Source organism: Ranitomeya imitator, chromosome 3, assembly GCF_032444005.1.
Source record: "Ranitomeya imitator isolate aRanImi1 chromosome 3, aRanImi1.pri, whole genome shotgun sequence".
In the NCBI taxonomy this organism is placed as follows: domain Eukaryota; kingdom Metazoa; phylum Chordata; class Amphibia; order Anura; family Dendrobatidae; genus Ranitomeya; species Ranitomeya imitator.
This window is the reverse complement of record NC_091284.1, coordinates 358,954,790-358,977,571: the sequence shown is the minus strand read 5'-3', so window position 1 is coordinate 358,977,571 and position 22,782 is coordinate 358,954,790. Positions and strand designations below refer to the sequence as shown.

General features: G+C 42.0%; 1 protein-coding gene across 1 annotated transcript; it reads right to left on the bottom strand.

The window, feature by feature from the left end:
* Positions 1-8,380: 8,380 nt before the first annotated feature.
* Positions 8,381-22,550, bottom strand: EVA1B (eva-1 homolog B). The gene is made up of 3 exons (XM_069756884.1): positions 22,339-22,550; positions 13,739-13,845; positions 8,381-12,463 (listed from the first exon to the last, which is right to left on the bottom strand). Exons 2-3 carry the CDS (start codon positions 13,806-13,808, stop codon positions 12,036-12,038), a joined length of 498 nt encoding a protein of 165 aa, XP_069612985.1. The 5' UTR covers positions 13,809-13,845; positions 22,339-22,550; the 3' UTR covers positions 8,381-12,035.
* Between the last annotated feature and the right edge of the window lie 232 nt (positions 22,551-22,782).

Below are 22,782 nucleotides of genomic sequence, written 5' to 3'. Positions count from 1 at the left end.
CGTTTATTTGTGATATAAACGGAAATTTGGCGAAAATTTTGAAAATTTCGCAATTTTCACATTTTGAATTTTTATTCTGTTAAACCAGAGAGATATGTGACACAAAATAGTTAATAAATAACATTTCCCACATGTTTACTTTACATCAGCACAATTTTGGAAACAAAATTTTTTTTTGTTAGGAAGTTATAAGGGTTAAAATTTGACCAGCGATTTCTCATTTTTACAACGAAATTTACAAAACCATTTTTTTAGGGACCACCTCACATTTGAAGTCAGTTTGAGGGGTCTATATGGCTGAAAATACCCAAAAGTGACACCATTCTAAAAACTGCACCCCTCAAGGTACTCAAAACTACATTCAAGAAGTTTATTAACCCTTCAGGTGCTTCACAGCAGCAGAAGCAACATGGAAGGAAAAAATGAACATTTAACTTTTTAGTCACAAAAATTATCTTTTAGCAACAATTTTTTTATTTTCCCAATGGTAAAAGGAGAAACTGAACCACGAAAGTTGTTGTCCAATTTGTCCTGAGTACGCTGATACCTCATATGTGGGGGTAAACCACTGTTTGGGCGCACGGCAGGGCTTGGAAGGGAAGGAGCGCCATTTGACTTTTTGAATCAAAAATTGGCTCCACTCTTTAGCGGACACCATGTCACGTTTGGAGAGCACCCGTGTGCCTAAAAATTGGAGCTCCCCCACAAGTGACCCCATTTTGGAAACTAGACGCCCCAAGGAACTTATCTAGATGCATAGTGAGCACTTTGAACCCCCAGGTGCTTCACAAATTGATCCGTAAAAATGAAAAAGTACTTTTTTTTCACAAAAAAATTCTTTTAGCCTCAATTTTTTCATTTTCACATGGGCAACAGGATAAAATGGATCCTAAAATGTGTTGGGCAATTTCTCCTGAGTACGCCGATACCTCATATGTGGGAGTAAACCACTGTTTGGGCACATGGTAAGGCTCGGAAGGGAAGGAGCGCCATTTGACTTTTTGAATGAAAAATTATTTCCATCGTTAGCGGACACCATGTCGCGTTTGGAGAGCTCCTGTGTGCCTAAACATTGGCACTCCCCCACAAGTGTCCCCATTTTGGAAACTAGACCCCCCAAGGAACTTATTTAGATGCCTAGTGAGCACTTTAAACCCTCAGGTGCTTCACAAATTGATCTGTAAAAATGAAAAAGTACTTTTTTTTCACAAAAAAAATCTTTTCGCCTCAATTTTTTCATTTTCACATGGGCAGTAGGATAAAATGGATCATAAAATTTGTTGGGCAATTTCTCCCGAGTACGCCGATACCTCATATGTGGGGGTAAACCACTGTTTGGGCACACAGCAGGGCTCGGAAGGGAAGGCGCGCCATTTGACTTTTTGAATGGAAAATTAGCTCCAATTGTTAGCGGACACCATGTCGCGTTTGGAGAGCCCCTGTGTGCCTATGCATTGGAGCTCCCCCACAAGTGACCCCATTTTGGAAACTAGACCCCCCAAGGAACTTATCTAGATGCATATTGAGCACTTTAAACCCCCAGGTGCTTCACAGAAGTTTATAACGCAGAGCCATGAAAATAAAAAATAATTTTTCTTTCCTCAAAAATGATTTTTTAGCCTGGAATTTCCTATTTTGCCAAGGATAATAGGAGAAATTGGACCCCAAATATTGTTGTCCAGTTTGTCCTGAGTACGCTGATTTGGGTGCACGTCAGGGCTCGGAAGGGATGGCACGCCATTTGGCTTTTTAAATGGAAAATTAGCTCCAATCATTAACGGACACCATGTCACGTTTGGAGAGCCCCTGTGTGCCTAAACATTGGAGATCCCCCAGAAATGACCCCATTTTGGAAACTAGACCCCCAAAGGAACTAATCTAGATGTGTGGTGAGGACTTTGAACCCCCAAGTGCTTCACAGAAGTTTATAACGCAGAGCCATGAAAATAAAAAAAAAAATTATTTTCTCAAAAATGATCTTTTAGCCTGCAATTTTTTATTTTACAAAGGGTAACAGGAGAAATTGGATCCCAAAAGTTGTTGTCCAGTTTCTCCTGAGTACGCTGATACCCCATATGTGGGGGTAAACCACTGTTTGGGCACATGCCGAGGCTCGGAAGTGAAGTAGTGACGTTTTGAAATGCAGACTTTGATGGAATGCTCTGTGGGCGTCACGTTGCGTTTGCAGAGCCCCTGATGTGGCTTAACAGTAGAAACCCCCCACAAGTGACCCCATTTTGGAAACTAGACCCCGAAAGGAACTTATCTAGATGTGTGGTGAGCACTTTGAACCCCCAAGTGCTTCATAGAAGTTTATAATGCAGAGCCGTGAAAATAATAAATACATTTTCTTTCCTCAAAATTAATTATTTAGCCCAGAATTTTTTATTTTCCCAAGGGTTACAGGAGAAATTGGACCCCAAAAGTTGTTGTCCAGTTTCTCCTGAGTACGCTGATACCCCATGTGTGGGGGTAAACCACTCTTTGGGCGCACGTCGGGGCTCAGAAGGGAAGTAGTGACTTTTGAAATGCAGACTTTGATGGAATGGTCTGCGGGCGTCACATTGCGTTTGCAGAGCCCCTGGTGTGCCTAAACAGTAGAAACCCCCCACAAGTGACCCCTTTTAGAAACTAGACCCCCCAAGGAACTTATCTAGATATGTGGTGAGCACTTTGAACCCCCAAGTGCTTCACAGACGTTTACAACGCAGAGCCGTGAAAATAAAAAATCATTTTTCTTTCCTCAAAAATGATGTTTTAGCAAGCATTTCTTTATTTTCACAAGGGTAACAGGAGAAATTGGACCCCAGTAATTGTTGCGCAGTTTGTCCTGAGTATGCTGGTACCCCATATGTGGGGGTAAACCACTGTTTGGGTGCACGTCGGGGCTCGGAAGTGAGGGAGCACCATTTGACTTTTTGAATACAAGATTGGCTGGAATCAATGGTGGCGCCATGTTGCGTTTGGAGACCCCCTGATGTGCCTAAACAGTGGAAACCCCTCAATTCTAACTCCAACACACCCCTAACCCTTATCCCAACTGTAGCCGTAACCCTAATCACAACCCTAACCCCAACACACCCGTAACCCCAACACACCCCTAACCCTAACCACAACCCTAATTCCAACCCAACCCTAACCCTAAGGCCATGTGCCCACGTTGCGGATTTGTATGAGATTTTTCAGCACCATTTTTGAAAAATCCGCGGGTAAAAGGCACTGCGTTTTACCTGCGGATTTACCGCGGATTTCCAGTGTTTTTTGTCCGGATTTCACCTGCGGATTCCTATTGAGGAACAGGTGTAAAACGCTGCGGAATCCGCACAAAGAATTGACATGCTGCGGAAAATACAACGCAGCGTTCCCGCGTGGTATTTTCCGCACCATGGGCACAGCGGATTTGGCTTTCCATATGTTTACATGGTACTGTAAACCTGATGGAACTCTGCTGCGGATCCGCAGCGGCCAATCCGCACCGTGTGCACATAGCCTAATTCTAAAGGTATGTGCACACGCTGCGGAAAACGCTGCGGATCCGCAGCAGTTTCCCATGAGTTTACAGTTCAATGCAAACCTATGGAAAACAAAAATCGCTGTACACATGCTGCAGAAAAACTGCACGGAAACGCAGCGGTTTACATTCTGCAGCATGTCACTTCTTTCTGCGGATTCCGCAGCGGTTTTACAACTGCTCAAATAGAAAATCGCTGTTGTAAAACCGCATTGAAATGCGCAGAAAAAACATGGTAAATCCGCCATAAATCCGCAGCGGTTTAGCACTGCGGATTTATCAAATCCTCTGCGGAAAAATCCGCAGAGGACCAGAATACGTGTGCACATACCGAAACCCTAACCCTAACCCTACCCCTAACCCTACACCTACCCCTAACCCTAACCCTACCCCTAACCCTACCCCTAACCCTACCCCTAACCCTACCCCTAACCTTACCCCTAACCCTAACCCTAACCCTAACCCTAGTTCTTACCCCAACCTTAGTGGGAAAAAAAAAATTATTTTTTTTATTGTCCCTACCTATGGGGGTGACAAAGGGGGGGGGGTGATTTACTTTTTTTTTTTATTTTGATCACTGAGATATAACCTATCTCAGTGATCAAAATTCACTCTGGAACGAATCTGCCGGCCGGCAGATTCGGCGGGCGCACTGCATATGCGCCCGCCATTTTGGAAGATGGCGGCGCCCAGGAAAGAAGACGGACAGTCCCCGGGAGGCCAGGTAAGTATAAGGGGGGGAGATCAGGGCACGGGGGGGGCGTCGGAGCACGGGGGGTGGATCGGAACACGGGGGGGTGGATCGGAGCACGGGGGGGGAATCGCTGTGCGGGGGGGATCGCTGTGCGGGGGGGGGATCGGAGTGCGGGGGGGTGTGATTGGAGCACGGGGGGTGTGATTGGAGCACGGGGGGAGCGGACAGGAGGACGGGGGAGCGGAGCACAGGACCGAGGGGAGCGGACCACAGATCGGGGGGCTGGGGGGGCGATCGGAGGGGTGGGGTGGGTGCACATTAGTGTGTCCAGCCATGGCCGATGATATTGCAGCATCGGCCATGGCTGGATTGTAATATTTCACCATTTTTTTAGGTGAAATATTACAAATCGCTCTGATTGGCAGTTTCACTTTCAACAGCCAATCAGAGCGATCGTAGCCACGAGGGGGTGAAGCCACCCCCCCTGGGCTAAACTACCACTCCCCCTGTCCCTGCACATCGGGTGAAATGGGAGTTAACCCTTTCACCCGATCTGCAGGGACGCGATCTTTCCATGACGCATATGCTGCGTCATAGGTCGGAATGGCACCGACTTTCATGACGCAGCGTATGCGTCAAAGGTCGGGAAGGGGTTAATGGAAAGTTGACTGGAAAGAAAAAGTAGGGTAGAAAAAGGTGCACAAGCAACCGGGATAACCGCAGCCTTGAAAGGATTGTTAAGAACTACATCCGCAAGGAGTCTGTATATTCTCCCCATGTTTGCGTGGGTTTCCTCTGGGTTCTCCGGTTTCCTCCCAAAATCCAAAGACTTACTGATAGGGAACTTAGATTGTGAGCCCCATTGGGGATAGTGCCGATAATGTATGTAAAGCAATGTGGAAATAATGGCGCTATATAAATGAGTAAAATAAATAAGAAAAGGCCATTAAAAAATTTGGGGGAGATTGACAAACAGTGGACTGCTGCTAGAGTCATTGCTTCAAGAGCCAGGACACACAGACCTATCCAGGACATGGGCTACAAGTGTCGCATTCCTTGTGTCAAGCCACCCATGACCAATAGACAAAGCCAGAAGCGTCTTACCTGGGCCAAAGTGAAAAAAAACTGGACTGTTGCTCAATGTTCCAAGGTATTGTTTTCAGATGAAAGTAAAGTTTGCATTTGATTTGGAAAACAAGGTTCCAGAGTCTGGAGGAAGAGTGGAGAGGCACAGAATCCAAGCTGCTTGAGGTCTAGTGTGAAAGTTCCACAATCAGTGATGGTATGGGATGCCATGTCTGGTGTAGGTCCACTGTGTTTTATCAAAACCAAAGTCAGCACAGCCGTCTACCAGGAAATTATAGAGCACTTCATGCTTCCCTCTGCCAACAAACTTTTGGAGATGGAAATGTCATTCTCCAGCAGGACTTGGCACCTGTCCACACTGACAAAAGTGCCAATACCTGGTTTAAAAACAACAGTATCAATGTGCTTGATTGGCCAGCTAACTCACCTGACCTTAACCCTATAGAGAATCTATGGGGTATTGTCAGGATTCTAAACAGCAAGAGCACAAGAAGAGGATTCAGAGATCCTCCAAAAAATAGAAAAAAACAGCAAAACAAGGCAGAGCTTCTTACCTGCCTAGGCCTCTAAACAAATGCACTATCAGGATGCAGTGGACCCATGTGGTTAAGATGGAGACAACACAGGTGCAGCATAACCGATGAGGCATCCACTCTCAACCTACCAAACTAATGGAGGGGGTGGCTGCTTGGCACATTGCTGCACATAAAAGACTTGTATGTGGCGCTGTTCACACAATGGAGATGCACAGCATCCAGGCAAGCCTAGTAGTGACACCCTTCTATTAGATCAGGCGGGCCTGCCCAGCGCTATCCAAATGCACCCCATGTGAACAGACACCACAGTTTACAAGACAAAAATGGGCCCAACTGCACCCCGAAAAAAATGCAAAAAACACAAAAAAATATAAGAAAATTTTTGTGAGGTATTAGTTTATACATGGGTCCACTGCATCCTGATAGTGCATTTGTTTTGAGGCCTAGGCAGGTAAGAAGCTCTGCCTTGTTTTGCTGTTTTTTTCTATTTTTTGGAGGATCTCTGAATCCTCTTCTTGTGCTCTTGCTGTTTAGAATTAGGACTCGTAAGCGTGGGGACCCTTGACGCGGGTTACGAGCTTGCGTATTTTGGCCAAAGTATAAACTAATACCTCACAAAAATTTTCTTATATTTTTTTGTGTTTTTTGCATTTTTTTCGGGGTGCAGTTGGGCCCATTTTTGTCTTGTAAACTGTGGTGTCTGTTCACATGGGGTGCATTTGGATAGCGCTGGGCAGGCCCGCCTGATCTAATAGAAGGGTGTCACTACTAGGCTTGCCTGGATGCTGTGCATCTCCATTGTGTGAACAGCGCCACATACAAGTCTTTTATGTGCAGCATTGTGCCAAGCAGCCACCCCCTCCATTAGTTTGGTAGGTTGAGAGTGGCTGCCTCATCGGTTATGCTGCACCTGTGTTGTCTCCACCACATGGGTCCACTGCATCCTGATAGTGCATTTGTTTAGAGGCCTAGGCGGGTATTGTCAGGAGGAAGATGAGAGACACCAGACCCAAAAATGCACACGAGATGAAGGCTGCTATCAAAGCAACCTGGGCTTCCATAACACCTCAGCAGCACCACAGGCTGATCGCCTCCATGGCACATCGCACTGATGCTGTTTTTTAAGCAAAAGGAGCCCTGTCCAAGTAGTGAGTGCATTTAGTGAACAGTATGATACATGTAGTGATACATTTCAGTAGGCCAACATTTCAGATTTTAACCCCATCACAACATGCGCCGTACATGTACAGCGCATGTTGTGTCCCTCCCTTTGATGTGGTCTCTGGCGCTGAGCCTACGTCTCTCCTGGCACATGTCAGCTGTTTTGAAATTAACAGAAATAAACACTTGAAATAGATCACTCTGTTTGTAATGACTCTATATAATATATGAGTTTTACATTTTGTATTGAAAAACTGAATAAATTAACTTTTTGATGATATTCTAATTTTGGGAGAAGCACATGTATGTCTTTGCAATGTTGTCCTAACACCTTGCATTTTGCATGCTTGTGTGGTGGAAGCAAAGCTGAACTTTGGGATCCTGAAAAAAGCAGCAAAAACAGCAGCAAGAATGCAGCAAAAGAAGCAGCAAAAAAATCAGCAAAACCTGCTTTTTTGTCAGCAGCTTTTTTACTGCCAAGAGATCAAGTTTTGGCTGCAGCAAAAAAGCAAAGTGTGAGCATAGCCTAATTATCAACCATTGTGTATGATTATTTGTTATTTCTGCTTGTACATGTAGTAGCCAATCTATAGTGGCTATATAGGCAAAGCATAATAAATTAATGAGCAAAAATATTTCGATCTTTGGTGTTTACATGCCAATATGGACGTAGCATGGATGGGGTGTGGTCATGCCAGTCAGTTAAATTCATCATAAGTTACACTAGTAAAGTGGTATTACTTACTCCAAAAATGTACGTCATCCCCCGGCAGGTATGCATTTTCGGTAGCGGCGCACGCTAGGTATCAGACCGTCCTAATTCATTGAGCAGTGCACACTGAATCAATCAGTTGACTGTATTTCAGCGAGCACTTCATTAAGACTGACGAGCGCTACGCCAGTCTCAATGTATCGCCCCCATAGTTAAGGTGTCCACTGACCACACTAGACAAATACATACATTGGTAGAACATTTCAAACGGCCTTAAAATTGTGTTAAAAGTGTATGCAGGTCACGACTAGCTTCTAGATACTAATTACTAACAGGTACTAAAAGAAATATGTCAAGAATTAGACTTGTGGAATTTTTCTTCACCCAATGCTTCGTTACCACATTATCAAAGTGGCAGCAATAGTTTAAAGAGAAACTTTTTTCCCTTTTAGGAACACATTGAGGTCATCCAATTTTGTCAATTTAAACACAGTAGTCTTCGTTCTCATTCTTTCAAATCGATAATAAAGAAGTAAAATTGATCATCCACCTTCCACCAGAGAATGTATAACCCATTCTGATTACACCCTATTTGCTAACAGATATACAGTACTTGTAAGCAATGCCATATAATGCAAAGGCCTTGGCTATGGGCATTTTCAACAAAAGGACACTGCGCACGAGTTTGTGAACATTTTAATGCAATTTCCAAAACATTGCAAATAAAACTAATTCATAATCAGATTTCATAAAATACTGCAGATAAAGTGGCAATTTTCCAATAATCATTTCCATGGACTAAATGTATAAGAATTTATACAACTTAGGGAACCATCACTGTCATCACAAGAACTTTCCCTTTGCATTGTAGTATACTGACCATTCATTTCCTCTCTTTGAAAATAAAGCACATCTTATCACAAGAAGAACATAAATACTCATTAGTCTCAGCACACTCATACCATACACCATTGCCATCCAATCCAATATTTGTGCCAATGAGATTGATCTGTGGGAAAAAAGCTGGGGAGCAAAAAGCGCAATAGGGTCTTATCCCATGATAAAGGACAATAGAGTGAAGGGGAATTGCTCACCTGGTAAAGTTGTGTGTTACACAACAAGGATCAAGCTGAAGTTTGTCATCTGCTGCAGTACCATGGTTAAAAAAACTGTTGAAACACCAGAAAAGGAACCAGAGCTGGGACGTCTGCACTGCAGACGGAGATAGAAAAGAATGGTCCAGGATACAAAGAAGACTTCGTGCCTTTTTATTATCAACTTATTTCAAAGTCATCAGACTTCTTCATCAGGATAAAATCACATACAAAGCTATGTGGTTATATCCTGATGAAGAAGACGGAACACTTCAAAACACATTGATAATAAAATCGCATCAAGTCTACTTTGTATCCTGGACCATTGTTCTGGATCTCCATCTGCAGTGCAGATGACCCACTTATTGTTTTTCTTCTGGCAGCGAGATTGGTCTATCTCACTTAAAATCAAATGTACAGATCAAAGACACATTTCTCATCACCATCCCTACCTCTCCTCACTTACCATGATGTGATACATGCTCCACCAATGCACAATGTTTCCCCAGTCTTTCCCTTCACAGAATCCCTCACTACCCATTAAAACAGATGTGAGCACACAGTATTATGGACATTTTCTTCACGTCTCTCATTTTGACTTTTTTACCAAATTCCAATTCAGGCAGCAGTGCAAATCTCTAGCCTCCTGCCCCATAACTAGATTTTTTTTTTCATCTGCCCCTTCTTCTTCTGTGTTGGCTGTCCCCACAATTGATACAGTAGACAAGCACTGTCTGCCCTAAATCATGATAGATCCAATCAAATGCACTGAATGACTATCGGTGACTACATATTACCACATCTAGATATATTTTAATGTATAAATCAAGACATCTGCCCTCCAACTCAACTCAAGACATTGCTCCATCATCTTTATAGGACATGAGCACCAGAGGGGCCTGTAATCCACCCTATTTTGTGCCCTATATTAACTGGCTGCAAAGACCATTGGCAACATAGAGCCAAGTAGAACTGAACCAGTGGCTTTTGCTGCGCAAAAATGTGTGTAAGTAGTCATCATATAGCCCAGGGTTAACAATACGTTGATCTGCCAGTCCTTCGAGGGATAATATAAGTTTGATTTCATCATTGATCAGGTCGGTGTTAAACAACTGAGTTTAAGGATATGTCACATATGTCCAGCTGTGTGGTGGTGTTTACTTAGACTGAAGGTTTTATCACCTGGTGGTTATCATTGTGGTGACTAGCTGGCCCTCTCCTGTGATAAGCAGCTCACTGTCAATAGACAATGTATATACAGAGCCTGGTGTAGGCGGGGTTACCTATGGTGTGGGCGGGGTTAGCTTTCTCATCTCTGCTAAATCTAAAATCTCAGTGTCATAACTGCTGCATCCAATAAACTAAGTGATAAATTACTGAATTAAGGGTCTCTTTCTGTACATTATCCTTCTCTCAGATGAGGTAGCAAAATCCTGCTGACAGATTGCCTTTAAGAATATTGGTTTTCTTATAGGGGCCAATAGGACCCCACTCCAGGGTCTTGGTGGGACTGCAACCCCTGCACAAACTATAATTATGTCCCTGGCATTGATCCAATTTTCATTGAATTTTCAACACATATTCCATGGATCCCAACCTTTTATAATGGGTTGTTCATAATGTAACCCACGTTATAGATGTCTAGCCTACTTTGCACACCAGAATTTTGTTTAACACCCAGCTTGCCTTCAAAATATGGATTAAAAAAAAAAAAAAACTTAGGCTACGTTCACATTAGCGTTGCGCCGCCGTGCGTCGGCGACGCAACACGCGACGCACGCTAAAACGCGCGCAAACGCGCGCAAAAACGCGCGCGTTTTGCGACGCGTGCGTCGTTTTCCGACGAAAATCGGACGCACAGAAAATGCTACATGTAGCGTTTTCTTGCGTCCGACGCTAGCGTCGGAAACGACGCACGTGGCGAAAAACGCCACCAAAACGACGCACGCGTCCCCTATGTTAAACATAGGGGCGCGTCGCCGCTGCGTCGCCGGCGCAACAGCGACGCACATTGGCGGAACGCCAATGTGAACGTAGCCTTAATGCACATACGTCACACTGCCATACATGCACAACTAAGGCTACGTATGCAAATCTAATACTGCAGCGACTTGTACAAAATAAGATATAAATCAGCACTTTAAATAAAGTAAAAAAGAAAAGAAAGAAGAAGAAACATCACTTCCTGCCTTTTCCCCTGTGGCAGAATTTAATGTTAATGTGGAATGTTCTTTTATCCTGGGGGGAGATTCAGGAATGAAACTTAAAGCACCAATGTTCCCACACTGTGGGGGAACAAGAAGAAAAACAGATGTTTTCAAAGCAAGAGGCCAAGAAAGTCCTGTAATAAATTGCAGACATCTTAACCCTTGAGCAGCAGCAGGCCTGCAGTAGACGGCTAAGCAGGGAACAGATCTACACATATAAGGCATCCAACCATGTTCTGAAGGCGTTTTTTGTCTGCCAATCCAGCATGTAAGCAGTTAATCCTAAAGCAATCCTGAGCAACCTATCCCACAGTCATAAATTACATAACAAGTCTGTCCACATTATAAACCAGATATTAGTACGTTCTCTGCATACATGGGCCAATAGGCATCATAACCTGAATCTCCAAATAGCATTCTCCTCACAAAACATGGTGCGTACCTGCAGGTTTATCTGTACATTGCACCTAGTTTGATACTGCAATACTGTAAAAAATGTATAGACTGTGCAAAAAAAGTGATAAATTCACCCTCGTCTGAAAATAGCAAGTTACTACTCCACGTTTGGGCTACGCTCGCCCCAAACTTCTAGATCTTTCTTCAAATAATGAGAAATAAATGAGATTTTTCAACAATGTTGCTTAAAACGTCTTTAACTATAGATCATTGGGTTTAGAACTGCCAATGTCTTTCTGTTAATATATACACCAATTGGCACTATGGATTACCGCTATGACCACTAAAGTAAGTCACTCCACTTCAGATTAATTGCACTGGATTAACACAATTTCAATTGATAAAGGTTTTGTCCCTAGTTTCAAAGTAGATTAGTTGCTAAAAGAACAACAACCATCGGCACCATTGCCAGGATTCTGGTTGGAATCTTCAGCTCTCCGGCTATACTTTAATATTAATACACTATCATAATGGGCATATGATGAGGAGTGCTAGGTGTCCTTTAGATCCTAGGAGGTTGTCATTTAGTTTGAGGAACAGCACCATCTCATGATGTATGAAGTGTCTCAACATCCCTACTAATAGTAATGCACACGACCTATGGTGCCAGTTCCTGTACCCAGAATATCAGGCTGTCCATTTCTCCATATCTCTCGAATTATCCTCTCACGTTCCTCTAGTCTTTGGGCTCTCTCCAGTTCTTCTGCTGAAGTGAACACATTTACTGTCATTGTACCATCCATAGGCGGCTGGCTTCCTAATGACGTGTCCGTCACAGGTGTCAAAATAAAAGTGTCCTCATTGTCATCGCTGTCTGGGTCCTCCTCATCTCCTGTCACAGACAGAGGCTCTTTAATACAATCCTTTGGAGGTGTTTTCTTTGGTTTGGGAGGGAGACTGGGAGTCCGTGGTTTGCAAGAGATGCGAATGACCAGCATACAGAGAGTTAAAATTAATCCAAAACAAACTCCAAGAACAAAGTAAAGCCCAAATGATTCCGGTTTTTCTGGGGGGGAAAAATAAAGCTTTTATCAGTATATATAATATGTACTTTAAAAATACGCATTCACTTTCTTAGTCTGCATCTTTATTTAGTCTAGGACTAACTTATTAATGACTTATTTGTAACCGGGTAATGCAGTTTGTATTCCATTCACTTGGAGACATATTCCAGTACTCATCAGCAAACACTAAACAATGTATGAAACTGCTGTGTTTCACCCATAAATCACTTACAGGCGCTTCCAGGGTAGATATCAGATGATCTTGGAGATGGTGAGGGACCTCTACCAATCTTATATTGATGATCTATTCTAAAAATTGGTCATTAATATTTTAGGCTTGGAAAACCTCTTTTAACCAGATGACCTGTCCTACAAATGGGTGATCAATATTTTAGACTCAGACAACCCCTTTGATTCAATCAATAGTGATGATGTTATTTAATTTGGCAAAGTGCACCAAACCCATTAGCCCGGAAAATCTTTGCACACCTCCTGTAGTGCCTTGAGACATTTAGGACAATTCTCCACTTCCATGTTTTATGCTACGTGGCTGGGCAATATACTACGTGACCGGGCAATATACTACGTGGCTGGGCAATATACTACATGGTTGGGCAATATACTACGTGGTTGGGCAATATACTACGTGGCTAGCTAATATACTAAGTGGGCTGTGCAATATACTACATGGACATGCATATTCTAGAATACCCGATGTGTTAGAATCGGGCCACAATCTAGTGTTTTATAACAATGCAGTGCCCATGGAGAGGCAGAGCACTAGCATCACAATGCCAATTGGAAGAAAGATAAGTGATGCCACACATGCCCTAACCCATCACCTTTGCATTGGACCACACAACAGCATCTGCTTTTATTGTACCTAAAAAAGATGTCTATGTTTTCAGCCATTACATAGTTAAAGGGACTCTGTCACCTTGCGCCGGCATGTACTATGGAGGACAGAGAATGAACTTCAATCCAATATTGCAGCCAGCATGCAGCCAGCGGGTAAGGAAAGGGTGAATCAAACACCCGAAAACCCCGTCCCTATGGCTGAAGATTGTTCCCTCCAAATTCAGGTGACAGAGTCCCTTTAATATGTAACCCCGTTGTCCCTCATTTTTCTGTGCTTGCTGAAAACAATCCCATATTATTATTCTTATTCATTTTTATAGCACCATGTATTCCATGGCGCTTTACAAGTGAAAAAGGGGCATACATAGACAAGTACAATAAACATGACCATATGGACATGTCTGATGTTAATACACTACCTCTGATATAAGCATATGCTGCTATGCTGTTACTCAGGAACTCCATCTCCTTCTTGTGAGTATCCATCATCCAAAGATTAATATCTATGAAGATGTCTTCTCGTTACCTGGAATTTACAAATGTTACAACATTTAATGATTAAAGAGGAATGAGACTTTTCTTAATTATCCATCCTTTTATACATTCATGATAACTAATCTCATTAGCGGAATGGGTCATTACTGATGGAGAACGAGGCAGACATTTAATTGGAGCAGCCCGTGCAGCCACTCAGGGGCCCAAGAGATAAGCAGGCAACTTCTACCACCAAATCAGGTGAAATTATGCATTTTGATGAGCTACTGGACTGCAAAGGCCCATATACTGTTCTTGCCCTTTTCATTCTGTGTCCACCAGTGATGGAGAGGATGCCACTTTATTCATGCCAACTGTACGTTGTTTAATTCCCAGGGTATCTACCAGCTGTGCCAGCTGTAGGAAAGGCTACTACTACTTGGGTTGGTAAAACGTGTTAGGGGCTCACACTCGCTGAAATGGAGCATGTTTGGCAGTGCATGAGGTCTATACATCTCCTTTAGAATAGAGTGGTCCAGTGTCGGACTGGGTTGCAAAAGGCTCACCAGTAACCAATTCCAGGACCCCACTTTCCAGCTACATGTAAATGTGACAATATCTTCAATCACAAATTTCTATAGCAATGAACTGGGTATATTGTTAAATTATTATTTATTATTATAGCGCCATTTATTCCATTGCGCTTTAGCTAAAGCAAGTACAATAATCTTAAACAATACAAGTCACGACTGGTACAGTAGTAGAGAGGACCCTGCCCGCAAGGGCTCACAATGTAGAAGATGAATAAGATGCTGTCTTTGTCTGTACATAGTGATTTAAGTACATTTTATTTATTTATTTTACTCATTTATATAGCGCCATTAATTCCACAGCGCTTTACAAACATTATTGGCACTGTTGTACTAAGTACTGCTCTTATAAGAGGGTTGTGGCTCACTCTTGCACAGGGGCCCAACGGAGGATTCTCCTGTTCCCCTGTGGGCCAGTCCAAGCCTGGATTGGTCTCTCCACTCCACGCATGCTCCATGAGAAGCCATATGTAAATATATTCTGTACATTGATTGCTTTGTTATACTGCAAGACTGTAGATTCATGAGCCTGATGAGGCGTGTCTATTATTGCTTTGTACAAATTGGAAGTGTTCTAAAACACCATGCTATGGTAAGAGCCTTGAAGGTAGTTCTATGTTCTGCTGTTGGAATACAATGTACTGTAATTTCTACCACAAATGTCTTATCAAGTTGTACTTTAATTAAAAAAAAAGTCAGGAAGTAGAATAGAGGTCATCTGAGCAGAGGTATTAATGAATCATACCCCACTCATAAGTAATGACCTGGTTTCCTGCATATCCTAAAATACATCACAGCAGCTTCCTTCCAGGTTTGCAATATTCTTTGGCACTCCCGTAAACAAACTTCCCTGTCTCCGTAACATACACATCTGCTTTCATGGCTCAAGTCTTCGTGTACAAAACCACCATACATACATGCCTGCTTCATCCCAACCCAGACACATCACTTCTGCTAGTGTCATCTATCACTGTTATGTCTGCAAACACATAGATCGTAAGATGAGGGTGCCATAATGTGTTGGAAGAATACTAAGTATGGAACTTGTGAGTAATGAGAACTACTACAGATACAGGGCACGCTGGACTTGGTTATTTTTTAGCCTGAAATCAAAAGAGTAAGATGCAATTTTTTACAGTGATTCATAATACTTATACAATAAATTAATCCTAACCAAAGATACGCAGAGCCTTAATATAGGGCTATATACAAGTGCTTCTCACTAAATTAGAATACCATCAAAAGTTAAAATACTTCAGTTCTTTAATTCAAAAAGTGAAACTCATATATTATATAGAGTCATTACAAACAGAGTGATCTATTTCAAATGTTTATTTCTGTTAAAGTTAATGATTATGGCTTACAGTCAGTGAAAACCCAAAAATCATTATCTCAGTAAATTAGAATAATTAACACTTGAAAAGGCTTCCTAAGCATTTCAAAAATGTCCCTCAGTCTGTTTCAGTAGGCTCCACAATCATGGGGAAGACTGTTGAGTTGACAGAAGGCAGTCATTGATACACTCCACAAGGAGGGTAAGCCACAAAAGGTCATTGCTAAAGAAGCTGGCTGTTCACAGAGTGCTGTATCCAAGCATATTAATGGAAAGTTGAGTGGAAGGAAAAAGTGTGGTAGAAAAACGTGCACAAGCAACGGGGATAACTGCAGTCTTGAAAGGATTATTAAGAAAAGGCCATTAAAAAATTTTTGTGGTAGATTCACAAGGAGTGGATTGCTGCTGGAGTCATTGCTTCAAGAGCCACCACACACAGACATATTCAGGACATGGGCTACAAGTGTCGCATTCCTTGTGTCAAGCCACTTATGACAAATAGGCAATGCCAGATGCGTCTTGCCTGGACTAAGGAGAAAAAGAACTAGACTGTGATCCAAGGTGTTGTTTTCAGATGAAATTAAATTTTGCATTTCATTTGGAAATCAAAGTCCCAGAGTCAGGAGGAAGAATGGAGAGGCACACAATCCAAGCTGCTTGAGGTCTAGTGTGAAGTTTCCTGTTATGACCTGGTGGTTAGGACAATAATGGACCTGGTGGTTAAGAGCACACGGAATGACCTGATAGTTACTAATAATATAGGACGAGCTCTGAGACGTGGGAACTCTGCTGACCGCAATCCCTAATCCTATCACACACACTAGAAATAGCCGTGGATTGCTCCTAACGCTCCCTATGCAACTCGACTCAGCCTAAGAAACTAGCTAGCCCTGAAGATAGAAAAATAAAGCCTACCTTGCCTCAGAGAAATTCCCCAAAGGAAAAGGCAGCCCCCCACATATAATGACTGTGAGTAAAGATGAAAATTACAAACACAGAGATGAAATAGATTTAGCAAAGTGAGGCCCGACTTACTGAACAGACTGAGGATAGGAAAGGCAACTTTGCGGTCAGCACAAAAAACTACAAAAGACCACGCAGAGGGCACAAAAAGACCCTCCGCACCGACTCACGGTGCGGAGGCGCTCCCTCTGCGTCCCAGAGCTTCCAGCAAGCAAGACAAAAATCAAAATAGCAAGCTGGACAGAAAAACAGCAAACAAAGAAAAACAAGCAGGAACTTAGCTTCTGCTGGGAAGACAGGTCACAAGAACGATCCAGGAGTGAACAAGACCAATACTGGAACATTGACAGGTGGTATGGAGCAAAGATCTAAGTGGAGTTAAATAGAGCAGCCAGCTACCGAATTAACCTCGTCACCTGTGGAAGGAAACTCAGAAGCCGCAGCCCCACTCACAACCACCAGAGGAAGCCCATGGACAGAACCAGCCGAAGTACCATTCACGACCACAGGAGGGAGCTTGACAACAGAATTCACAACAGTTTCCACAATCAGTGATGGTTTGGGGAGCCATGTCATCTGCTGGTGTAGGTCCACTGTGTTTTATCAAGACCAAAGCCAGTGCAGCCATCTACCAGGAAATTTTAGAGCACTCAATGCTTCCCTCTGCAGACAAGCTTTTTGGAGATGGAAATTTCATTCTCCAGCAGGACTTGGCACCTGTCCACACTGCAAAAAGTACTAATACCTGGTTTGAAAACAACATTATCACTGTGCTTGATTGACCAGAAAACTCGCCTTATCTTAACCCCATAGAAAATCTATGGGGTATTGTCAAGAGAAAGATGAAAGACACCAAACCAAACAATGCAGACAAGCTAAAGGCTGATATCAAAGCAACCTGGACTTCCATAGCACCTCAGCAGGCTGATCTCCTCCATGTCATGCCGCATTGATGCAGTAATTGATACGAAAGGAGCCCCGACCAAGTATTGAGTGCATTTACTGAACATACATTTCAGTTGGCCAACATTTCGGATTTTAAAATCATTTTTCAAGCTGGTGTTATAAAGTATTCTAATTTACTAAGATAATGACTTGGGTTTTCATTGGTTGTAAGCCATAATCATCAACATTAACAGAAATAAACACTTGAAATAGATCACTCTGTTTGTAATGACTCTATATAATATATGAATTTCACTTTTTGTATTGAAGAACTGAAATAAATTAACTTTTTTATGATATTCTCTAATTTAGTGAGAAGCACATGTACTAGTGTCACTAATGGATCTCATTAATACTGACTTATTTTCAGTTATATGAAAAATATCTAGTACAAAACCTTCTGTACATGTGTATTAGGACTTTGCATCTATCCATTAATTTGAAAATATTTTACAAGAATAACCGCCATCAAGCGTTTGGTACTAGTGTAATATCTATTTAACTGAATTATTATTATGGCTCTTAAGAGTGTATATGCATTTTATTTGTCAATCTTTTGTTTTTAAACATTTTTCATTAAAGCTATATATTTTTTATATGAATGAGATTTCGTCTCCCTTTTTTTCTGGGTTCTATTACCTAGTTGGTTAATTTTAGATTCATAATATTGCAGTAGATGGGCAGATAAGGCTGGATTTGACTTATATAAAAAACTATTTAGAAGTGACACAAGTGTGAATTGAAGACATTTGGGCTCCGATTCATCATTTGCATTTTTTTTCTCACTTCCTTTTTTTTGTCTTGTAGTATTAGTTGCTGTTTTTGGCTCCAAATTCATCAAAATGGAAATCTGTCTTGAACTGTTTTCTGCCACTCTTTGTGCCATTTGCAAAAATTGCTCCAAAATGTTGTCACACTGAAAAATACCCCAGGGGGAGACTGAAGTAAAGTTGCATCAAATTTTGTGACTTTTTAAAAAGTCAAGAGAAGACATCTTGAATTGCTAGACTTTGCCCAAAAACGCAAAACAAAAAACAGACTTAAAAAAAAAGTGAAAATAGAATAATAAATTGGGTGCAAATAAAAGTCGAAAAAACACAATATTAGACAAAAAACTGACGCAAAGGCAATGATGAATTGGGCCCTTGGATTCTTTTTTCACTATTTTGTACTTTCTTTGTACTTTTTTTTTCACGTTTTCTCTTTCAAGAAATTAGAACAGGTCTTTTGTTACCATTAAGACACACTTTTATATTGAAGATGGGCTATCTCTCCTTCCTAAATGCTTCTCAGTTGTCTCTTACCCAGTGGAAGGCTGCCTCTCCATCTGGCAATTCACAATATGTATATTGGAGCATCAAGCCTTCCATGAGGCAATGGGCCAAGTGCTGTCCAATAATTATGCTTCACCTATGTATTCTACTTCTGGTACATGTTTGTTTTTTAAAAAGTGCTTCATCATTTTTGTTTCTGAACTGTTACCTGTTTCTTTGCTAATGATCTCGATTTGTCCTATTCTTCTCTTCCCAATTCTGCAAGAGAACTCTGCGGCACAAATTCTTAGCCTGCCGTGACTGGACACAATTCTTGAAACAGCAGGTTGTGCATTTATGGTAAAAAATGGTAAGGACACCATTATTGAATTTCCTGTTCCTCATGCATGCTCTTTACCCTCTTCGTGCATATATTCTAAGGAAATTACACAACTAGACCGTAAAAAAATGTAACCTGTTGTGTTTCTCCAATAGCAGATATCAATAGTCCAAGGACTTTAGATTGCTGATGGAAAAATAATGGTTATGGTTGCCTAAAATAATCCAGAACCAGTATTTCGTGTTTTTAGATGTATATTTTCTTTTCTTATCTTTTTTCTTTCTTTTTACTAGATTTTTAGAGTGTACAACAAGAATTACTGTACATTGTCATACATTAGGAATTATTATGAATAAATATTATAGCAGAAACATCTACTATATAATTGTCTAAGGGTCACTTCTGTCTGTCCTTCTGTCTGTCTGTCATGGAAATCCAAGTCGCTGATTGGTTGCGGCAAAACAGCCACGACCAATCAGCGATGGGCACAGTCCGGAAGAAAATGGCCGCTCCTTACTCCCCGCAGTCAGTGCCCGGTTCCCGCATACTCCCCTTCAGTCACCGCTCACACAGGGTTAATGCCGGCGGTAACGGACCGCGTTATGCCGCAGGTAACGCACTCCGTAACCGCTGCTATTAACCCTGTGTGTCCCCAACTTTTTACTATTGATGCTGCCTATGCGGCATCAATAGTAAAAAAATGTAATGTTAAAAATAATTAAAAAAAACAAAATACCTGCTATTCTCACCCTCCGTAGTCTGCCGAGCCGCACGTGCCTGCCGCCATCTTCCGTTCCTGGCGATGCATTGCGAAATCACCCAGAAGACTTAGCGGTCTCACGATGCATCCTGTGAACGGAAGATGGCGGCAGCTGTGCGCGTATCGCCGGTGCTTCGCTGGATCCCAGGGGTGAGTATATAACTATTTTTTATTTTAATTATTTTTTTAACAGGGATATGGTGCCCACACTGCTGTATACTATGTGGGCTGTGTTAGATACCGCGTGGCTGCTATATACTACCTAGGCAGTGTTATATCCTATGTGGGAAGTGTTATATACTACATGGGCAGTGTTATATACTACGTGGCTGTGCTATATACTGCGTGGGCAGTGTTATATACTACGTGGCTGCTATATACTGTGTGGGCTGTGCTATATATTACGTGGCCTGTCTTATATACTACGTCGCCTGTGTTATATACTGCTTGGCTGCTATATACTGCGTGGGCTGTGCTATATAGTACGTGGCTGTGTTATATACTGCGTGGCCACTGTTATATATTGCGTGGCCTGTATTAACGCATCGAGTATTCTACAATATGTATGTATATAGCAGCCACATAGTATATAGCAAGGCCACGTAGTATTTGTCTGCTATATAACTACATGGCTTCTATATACTACGTGGCCTGTACTATATACTATGTGGCTGCTATATACATACATAAATACATATTCTAGAATACCCGATGCGTTAGAATCGGGCCACCATCTAGTGTTATATATGCGTTAACTTTGCATGTAGAGTCTATAAAACAGAAGAAGAAATCATAGTATATTTTCTGTAATGTGCATATCGATCTGTACCGGAATCCCTGCACTTCATGTTACTAATTTAATTCACTTGTGTAAGACAGTCCTACATGGGACCAGGTTAGGACCATCCCAATTGGGTACACTTTGGCCCTGGTGGGATGGCTTATACACTTTTCTCATCAAAAACAGTGTTTACTAGGTACCTTATGTTATTTATATGTATTATTGTTTTTTACAGCAGGGAAAGTATTCATTTGTTTCTTTCCTAGGTTTTGTCTGTTTATGGCCAGTGTGAACATGCTCCTACAGGATACATATATACCAACTTATACTCCAGTTCATTTCTTTCGGCTATGGGATACGTATTTTAGCAGTTATACATTGCAGTGCCAGTACATGCAGAAAGAAAACGGAATCAATGACCCATGTCCACCATGTTTTATCCATTAACTAGTCACCTGGCTGTGAAGCCGGTCTGCATGTGACAATTGTGTTTTCACTCCAGGCAGCTGTCTGGAAATCCTGTGCTCACATATGTCATGGCTGCCTCCCTGACAGCTGGGAGTGGCCGCTTTTCCCCTTCCTGGCACATTACAGCTGCTTGCTGCCAGAAACCAGGTGTTGGAAACCTTCTCCAATGCCAACAGTGGGACATTATGGCCCACCATAAAGAAACATGCAAACACGCTGCCAACACAGATGTGCTGCCTTTAGTATCTACACTAAACCGTACTAGGTGAGGTTCTATATTACTTTTATTATGCAAGAGTTATTGTATGAGTTAAAAACTATTATGTAAAATATATAATAAAACATATACATAAATCAATAAATATTCTATGCTACTAGAATCTGTATATCACCTTGACTTTTCCAGACTTACAAGTTTATATAAATTTGGCTAAAAAAAAAGTCCACTGTAACATGGTCATCAATTGAGACCCTGTTCAGATTTTGACTGCTAGAGATTGAGGAGAATTGATGGGTAACATCTAAGGATGAGCAAACTCTCACATCACCACCTTGGTCACAAAAATTAGCAGAGATGAAACCTGAGACTGTTCTAGGAGGTTGTACAGTCCCGATTTCCATGGAATTAAATTATTGCGACCCTGATCTTCCCTAGCCCTACAACCCATGATTTGGAGCTCTCCACACCATATATTGGTCTGCTGCACATCCAATAAGTGTATATGCTTGAGGCTTGGCAGAGCGTGACCTCCCCGTAGACTAAACTTCTCACATTCTTTTGATACAGGAAAGAAATATATCTTGGTACCGTGTTAGCCAGTTACCATCTTTTCAGTTAGCCATTAAAAGGTATCAACCACTGAGGACGCTCGATTCTAAATATTTTTCACATTCTTTTGGGGATCTGGGTGCACTGATAGCTGAAGCTGATGCTTATCAGACAGCTAATCCCACCAACAGCAGTTTTAATACAATTCCTGTCGCTAATGCCAGAAACTGAGGATAATCGGATTTATACGCTGAGATGTCAGATTTGTTAGAAGCATATTTATTCTTTGTAATGAATCAAATAACATACGGTAAGTAATCCCCCCTGGTTCACAGGCACTTACCATCCAAATGTTCAGTCTTCCTCTCAGCTGCTTGGTGGTCTTTCCTATTGTCCCATACTATGAGGCACAATATTGGACAGCTTTGTAAGGAATAGCTGCTGGGAAAACTTTCTGCTAGCTGCGGAGTTGTGCTGAGCGTAGCATAGTGATGTATTGCTATTGGAACTGTATAGTGGGCCGCCTTAGTATTACACTGAATCCCTCCTTCTCCCCAACTTCCCTCCCTCTGTCCAGATGTAATCTGCTCAGCCACAAACTCCTGCTCTGCTCTCAGAAACTAACAGAGCCCAGCCTATGGTCAGCCCAGCTTAGTACAGTAACCCTTTCCAAGCCACGCTCAACGCCAGCATTTCAAGCCATTCACATACCATAAGTCAATGATTTTCACATTATTACTTTCGTCACCTCTGCAACAAAAGAAAAAAACATGCAAATGATGGAAAG